Genomic DNA, 7,233 nt, shown 5'->3' on the forward strand with positions numbered 1-7,233 from the left:
GACCCCTTCCCTGGGCCCTGCGCCCCTTCCTCGGGCCCTGCACCCCTCCCCACACAGCTCTTAGACTCCCCTGCACCCAGCCCCGGACCGTGCACCCCTTCCCCCCACCCCCGGCCCTGCGCCCCTCCTCACAGGCCTGAGACTTCCTTCCCGGGCCAGGCACCGCACCCCACAGCCCTGAGGCCCCCTCTCGGCCTTCGACCCTCCCCACAGCCCTGAGACCCCCGCCCTGGGCCCTGCGCCCCGCGGGCCTGGTGGAGGCCTAGCCTCTTGGACCCTGGCCAGACAGTGGAGGCGTCGGGTCAGTGCTGTGCAGGGAAAGGCCCCCGGCCCTGCGCCCCCACCCTGTGCACCGGAGCTGGAAGCCGGGCTCGAGGCTTTCCCAGGCCGCTATTTTGGTCCTTTCTCTGGGCTGCGCGGGGGCAGGGCGCCTATGCTCCGCGGGCTGCTCTCGTGGGTCATTTTTGCCGGTTATGGGAGCGCGGCTTATGGAAATTATTAATAGCAGCTCAGGCCCGCGGTACGTGCAGGCGGTCAGGGCCCGGCTGTGCCCCGATGGCAGCCGTGTGGCCTTGGGGTGCTCGCGGGGTGCCCGTCTCCCACCTTGTGGGAAGGGCTAGGACCCCCCAGGCCTCAGGGTGCGCTGAGGCTGGGAGTCCTGGGTCTTGGCCCCTCCACTGCAGGCACCATTGTGTTTTGGGCCCCGCAGCTGCTCATGTGGAAGGTCACGGCTTTGCCCCTTGCCCTGACCCCACCTCCTAGCCTTCCTCCAACTCATCAGCAATCCCTGAGCAAGGCCCTGGGACCCAGGCTGTGTGGCCAGCACCCCCGTGAGTCCCTGCTGCCCCATCCAGGCCAAGCCCAGGCCTCCCACCTGTCCCAGCCCATGCGAGGCCTGGCTCAGCCTGAGGGCCACGCGGCTGGACACGGAAAGGCCCTGCACTCCGCCCTCAGTGATCAGGCTCTGGTGCAAAAGGGTGGTAGCCCCCCAACCCGTGGTGCTGCCTGGCCCCCTCCCAGGCCCTGAGTAATCTGCTGCCTTTGTGTTTGCCAGGCAGTCATGCTGGGCACGACGTTGAAGCTGCAGCCAGAACTTGATGTTGAAAAGGTGAACGTCTTTCTCATGTAAATTGTTTAGGTTCAAACTTGGATAATGCCCAGGTTTCTAGAAACAGTGTTTAGTGGAGGTAGGGAGTCCACCAAGCCACAGGGGGGAGAGCAGGGCCATCGGGGGCCGGGGAGGGCCTCGAGAGCCCCCTAAACCACCATCCTCCTTGTGGGCTGACCTCAAATCAGACGCGGCCGCACATACAGGCACCCTGTGTCCGGCTGTGCCCCGAAGCCCTGAGTGTGCGCCCTGCAGCAGCTGAGGCCACCCCTTCCCTGGAGTGGGTACCAGGTGCTTCGAGGACACACAGCCCATGTGCTTCTGGGACCCTCTTCTGCTGCACATCTCCATTGCGCAGTGGGCTGGGGGAAGCAGTCACCTGTCTAAGTGAATTTCTGGACAGATGACACAGTCCTCGAACCCACAGTGTCTTCAGGGATGGCGGATCCAAGCTTCTACACTGGGAATCTGTGCCTGTCACAGGGATGCAGGTGGAACCTGCTGGTTAAGCAGGGGTGGGGCGGGGGGTGTGAGCAGCACTCGGGCAGAGCCAGGTGGGGACAGGATGCATACCGGTCTCCCTAAAGAGGAAGGGGTGGCTGGGTGCGGTGGCTCAAGCCTGTAATCCCAGCACTTTGGGAGGCCGAGACGGGCGGATCACGAGGTCAGGAGATTGAGATCATCCTGGCGAACACGGTGAAACCCCGTTTCTACTAAAAAAATACAAAAAACTAGCTGGGTGAGGTGGCGGGCGCCTGTAGTCCCAGCCACTCGGGAGGCTGAGGCAGGAGAATGGCGTGAACCTGGGAGACGGAGCTTGCAGTGAGCTGAGATCCGGCCACTGCACTCCAGCCTGGGCGACAGAGCGAGACTCCCGTCTCAAAAAAAAAAAAAAAAAAAATAGAGGAAGGGGTGTCTACACCAAGGCTTTCAGGGCTGTGTTCTGGGCGATGGGTGCAGACTCCAGGTCTGCAAGAGCTGGGGCCAGAGAGGACTCTTGGGGCTTCGGATTCTGCCCGAGGACTGTCCCCCAAGGCACTGGCGGGCAGGTGGGCCCCATGCGGTCGGCGCCAGGCAGCCTTACCTGCGGGGCAGAGGCGGTGGGAGAAGGGAGGTGAGGAGCCTTCCTTGAGGGGCTTTGTCTAAGGGAACTGGTTCTTGCTGAGGGAATGGCTGGTGTGCCCCAAGGCCCAGCGCCGCAGCCAGGGACTCCCTCAGGGCCTCCTGAAGGCACCGACAGTGTGTGGGTCTTGCAGTCCTCCTCGGGAAGCAGTGCTGGTATCCTGTACCACGAGGAGGCATTTCCTGGCTACCAGGGCTACTGCGGTGGTTTGTCTCGGTCCTGCCTCCCCACATTTGGTGACAAATGAGCTTCCCCAGGGCGCCCCTTGCCTCTTAGGGCCTCCAGGCCTTCATCATGGAGATGGGGATGGCCACAGAGCCCACCAGGAGCCTGGGGTGGGTGGGTGTGAGCGCCAGTTCAGGCTGGGCGAGCACTGCTGGGCCTGGACGGCCTCCGGGGCCCTTCCGTTCTGATACTTTGGCCGCTCTCTCTGGGTTGGAGGTGATTCAGGTTTTGGCTGAGGTGGTGGAGGCTGTGGCCTGACCATGTGTCCCCCTGCAGATGAGCGTCCCACTGCTCCTCCAGGACAAGGTGGCCCTCGTGGAGCGCTATGTGGCTGGCTTTCCAGACCTCCAGAGGAGGCTGCTGGCCCTCATGGATTCCTGGTGCCAGCCCGGCTTTGACATCAAGGACGTTGCCAGGTGAGTCCCGCGGGGCGCTGGCAGCTGGCACCAGATGGCATCCTGGGAGCCCTGGTTAGGGAAGGGAGTATGAGGGGGCAGCAGGCATGTGGAGTGTGAGCTCTCCGCAGGAGGTTCTGGTGTTTGGGTCACGGCTACCGAGTGACTGCAGCCGGGGCAGCTGCCTCTGGAGAGGAGAGGCTGGGGCTGGCAGCAGCACAGCCCTCTTCTCCCAAGTGAAAAGAGTTAACTGCTCTTAGAAGAATGAAAATAATTCTCCACAGTGGCTCTTCTTATACAGACACGGCCACCATACTGCTTATTTGTTCATTCATTCCTTTGTTCTTTCATCTAATAAAGTTGTTGGAAGCACTTGGTGTGTGACATCTGTCAGCAATTACAGAGAAAAGGCAGCACCTGACAAGGAGCCCATATGGTGCCTGTATGGATTCAGGGAAACCGTGTGCCTGTGTGTGCATGTGTGTGTCTCTGTGTGTGCATGTGATATGTGCATGTGCACACGTTTGTGCCTGCAGGTGTGCGTGTGTGTGCATATGTGTGTGTGCGTGTATGTGTGTGCCTGCAGGTGTGCGTGCGTGTGCATGTGTGTGTGTGCGTATGTGTGTGCCTGCAGGTGTGCGTGTGTGTGTCCATGCATATCTGTGCATTGTGTTCATATTTGTGCAGGTGTGTATGAATATGATGTGTACGTGTGTGTGCCTGCAGGTGTATGTGTCTCTGTGTGTGCATGTGGTGTGTGCGTGTGTGCCTGCAGTTGTGCGTGCATGTGTGTCTGTGTGCATGTGTGTGTACATGTGTGTGCCTGTGTGTGTGCCTGCAGGTATGCATGTGTGTGCGTTCATTGTGTTCATGTTTGTGCAGGTCTGTATGCATGTGTGTGCGTGTGTGTACGTGTGTGTGCCGACAGGTGTACATGTGCATGTCTGTGCATGCATGCGTGTGTATATGTGTGTGTGCGTGCCTGCAGGTCTGTGCGTGTGTGTGTGTACGTGTGTGTGGCTGCAGGTGTACATGTGCGTGTCTCTGCACGTGTGCATGCATGCATATGTGTGTATGTTTGTGTGCGTGTGTGTACGTGTGTGTGCCTGCAGGTGTGCATGTGCGTGCGCGTGTGTGTGTGTGATATGAGGGATGACATCTGGGAGGGGAGAGGCTTCCTGCTGGGTATCTGGTCAAGGTGCTCCAAGAGTGAAGCAAGCTGAAAGGTCTGTGAAGGCTCCAGGGCCCATCCACTGGCAGGCAGATCCCAGCCTCCATGCCCCACACAGCCCCAGGGTCGTCTCACTGGAGAGTCACAGGCTTAGACTTGGATGTCAGGCGACCCCGGGCCCATCCTCCTCCCCTTGTCCTCCCTTAGATCGATGGGCAAGTCACTTCCACTCTCTGAGTTCGTTTCCTCATTCACACAATGGGGCTGGGTCCACCTGACTCAAAGCATTGCTAAGACTTTTCATCAGAGGGAGCAGGCAGGGCACGCACAGAGCCAGGCCAGGCACAGGTGAGCACATAGTCAGTTGCCATCGATCCTATTACATTAAAAAAAAAAAAAAAAAAAAAAGACATAGGTCCGGCCGCAGTGATTCACATCTGTAATCCCAGCACTTTGGGAGGCCAAAGCAGGTGAATCACGAGGTCAGGAGATCAAGACCATCCTGGCTAACATGGTGAAACCCTGTCTGTACTAAAAATACAAAAAATTAGCCGGACACGGTGGCAGGTGCCTGTAGTCCCAGCTATTCGGGAGGCTGGGGCAGGAGAATGGAGTGAACCCGGGAGGCAGAGCTTGTAGTGAGCCGAGATTGTGCCACTGCACTCCAGCCTGGGCAACAGAACAAGACTCCGTCTTTAAAAAAAAAAAAAAAAAAAAGACATAGAACAAAATGGTGAATGCATTGATGGAGGTGGGAACCGGGATCTCACTGGGAAGAAAAGAAATATACATGGAAACTGGGAGGGTGAGAAAAACCCTGCAGTGTTAGATTTCATTGCAGATATTGGTTTAAATTAATGATTTTTTTTTTTTTTTTTTTGAGACGAAGCCTCTGTTGCCCAGACTGGAGTGTGGTGGCACAATCTTGGCTCACTGCAACCTCTGCCTCCCGGGTTCAAGTGATTCATCCTGTCTCAGCCTCCCAAGTAACTGGGATTGCAGGCATGCACCAACACACCCAGCTAATTTTCGTATTTTTAGTGGAGACAGGATTCCACCATGTTGGCCAGGCTGGTCCCGAACCCCTGACCTCAGGTGATCCACCCGCCTCAGCCTCCCAAAGTGCTGGGATTACAGGCATAAACCACCACACCTTCCCTAAAGTAATGATTTTTAAAATGTTTCCTAGCTCTGTGCTCTAAAAGGACCTGGATGCAATGGCACCCCATAGCAATGGGCATGCCTGGCTGCCAACTCAGCACCAAATGCCATTCTTCACTGAAAGAAGCAAGGGCTTTTCAGAGAATAGACTGAGCACAGAAATGACAATGGTAATGGAGTAGAACACCTTGACTTTTAAAAGTCCACGAGTCCACAGTGATGCCCAAGGAAAGTAGGGAGGAAAGCTCTTCTTTACAACATCTTTCAGCTAACATGAAAAAGGAATGACAAAATTAAAAATCACCATATTGCAACTCTCCATAAAGTAACTGATTCAGGCATAGATCATCAAGGGATGCTAAGAAAGAAAGAGATAAAAATATGAGTGACCAACTCAGGAATGAAAGGGGGGACATTGTTACAGACCCTATAGATATTAAAGTGGTCGTAAGGGGATATTGTTTGCAACTTAATGCAAATATACCTGACCATTTAGATGTAATAGGCCAAATTCTTGAAAAATACAATTTACCAAAACTGACACTAGAAAAAATAGAACATTTAAATAGTCCTATATATCAAGCAAATTAAATCTACAGTTTAAATCTTTATCACAGAGAAAACTTTATTAGAACCCAAATGGTTTCAATAGTGAATTTTTCAAACATTTAAGAAAGAAATTGCACCATGGTTGGATGCAGTGGCTCACACCTATAATCACAGCCACTTTGGGAGGCTAAGGCAGGCAGATCACCTGAGGTCAGAAGTTTGAGAACAGCCTGGCCAACATGGTGAAATCCCGTCTCTACTAAAAATACAAAAATTAGCCAGGTGTGGTGTCTCATGCCTATAATCCCAGCTACTCAGGAGGCTGAGGCAGGAGAATCGCTTGAACCTAGGAGGCAGAGGTTGCAGTGAGCCCAGATCATGCCATTGCACTCCAGCCTGGGATTCAAGAGTGAAACTCCATCTCCAAACAACAACAGAGTGAGAAAACACCAACAGACTGGGAGAAAATATCTGAAAAAGATGTGGGATAAAGGACTGTTACCCAAAATATACAAAGATCTCTCAAAACTCAGCAGTAAGAAAATGAACAACCAAATTAAAATGGTCAAAGGGGCCGAGAGCAGTGGTTCACACCTGGAATCCCAACATTTTGGGAGGCCAAGGTGGGGCAGATCACTTGAGCCCAAGAGGTCGAGGCTGCAGTAAGCTGTGACTGCACCAGCACACTCCAGGGGCAGAGTGAGACTCCATCAAAAAAAAAAAAAAAGAAAAGAAAATGAGGCAATTCCTTTCTATGCTTAGTTTGTTTAGAATTTTTATCAGAAATGTATGCTGGAATTTATAAAAATGACTTTTCTGTTGAGATGAACACATGGTTTTTCTTTTTTGATCAGTTAATTTTGGGATAGACTCACTTGGCCATTATGTATTATCTTTGGGATAATTTTATTCCATTTGCTTAAATTTTGTTAGGAATGTTTGCATCCATGTCAATGAGGGATCTTGGTCTGTTACTGTCTTTTCTTGTAATATATGTTTACTTTTGGTATCAGAAAAATGCTTGCCTTATAGAATGAGCTTGGAATTATTTCCTTGCCTTTCAATTTTCTGGGAAAACTGTGTGCAGTTGGCATTACTTCTAACTGAAAACCCATTTCCTTAAAATAGGACTCTTCAGATTGCCTATGTCTTTTTGAATGAGTTTGGTTGTTTTTGTCTTTCAAGGAATTTGTCCATTTTATCTAAGTTGTCAAACTTACTAGCTTGAAGTTGTTCATAATAGTCTCCTGTTATCTGTTTATTATCTGTAGACTCTGTAGTGATGTCAATGCTCTCATTCCCAGTGCTGGTGATTTGTGTCTTTTTGTCCTGCAGTAATTCTATGATCTATGTCTTTTCTAGGTCAGTTTCTACTCATCACATTTTGCCTCATATTTCCTCTTCTCTGCATGCCTGGTAATTTATTATTATTATTATTATTTTTTTTTTTTTTTTGAGGCAGAGTCTGTAGTGATGTCAATGCTCTCATTCCCAGTGCTGG

At 52.5% G+C, this 7,233-nt stretch overlaps 1 protein-coding gene across 1 annotated transcript in view; it reads left to right on the plus strand.

Annotated features, from left to right (window-relative positions):
- EXD3 (exonuclease 3'-5' domain containing 3) overlaps positions 1-7,233 on the plus strand; it is a 92,460-nt gene that overhangs the window by 25,834 nt on the left and 59,393 nt on the right. The window contains exons 5-6 of the mRNA XM_011957231.1: positions 1,055-1,108; positions 2,733-2,872. Of these exons, the coding sequence (XP_011812621.1) occupies positions 1,055-1,108; positions 2,733-2,872 (194 nt within the window). The remainder of the gene's footprint in view (positions 1-1,054; positions 1,109-2,732; positions 2,873-7,233) is intronic.

Source organism: Colobus angolensis, unplaced genomic scaffold (assembly GCF_000951035.1).
Source record: "Colobus angolensis palliatus isolate OR3802 unplaced genomic scaffold, Cang.pa_1.0 Scaffold44, whole genome shotgun sequence".
NCBI classification, from domain to species: Eukaryota; Metazoa; Chordata; class Mammalia; order Primates; family Cercopithecidae; genus Colobus; species Colobus angolensis.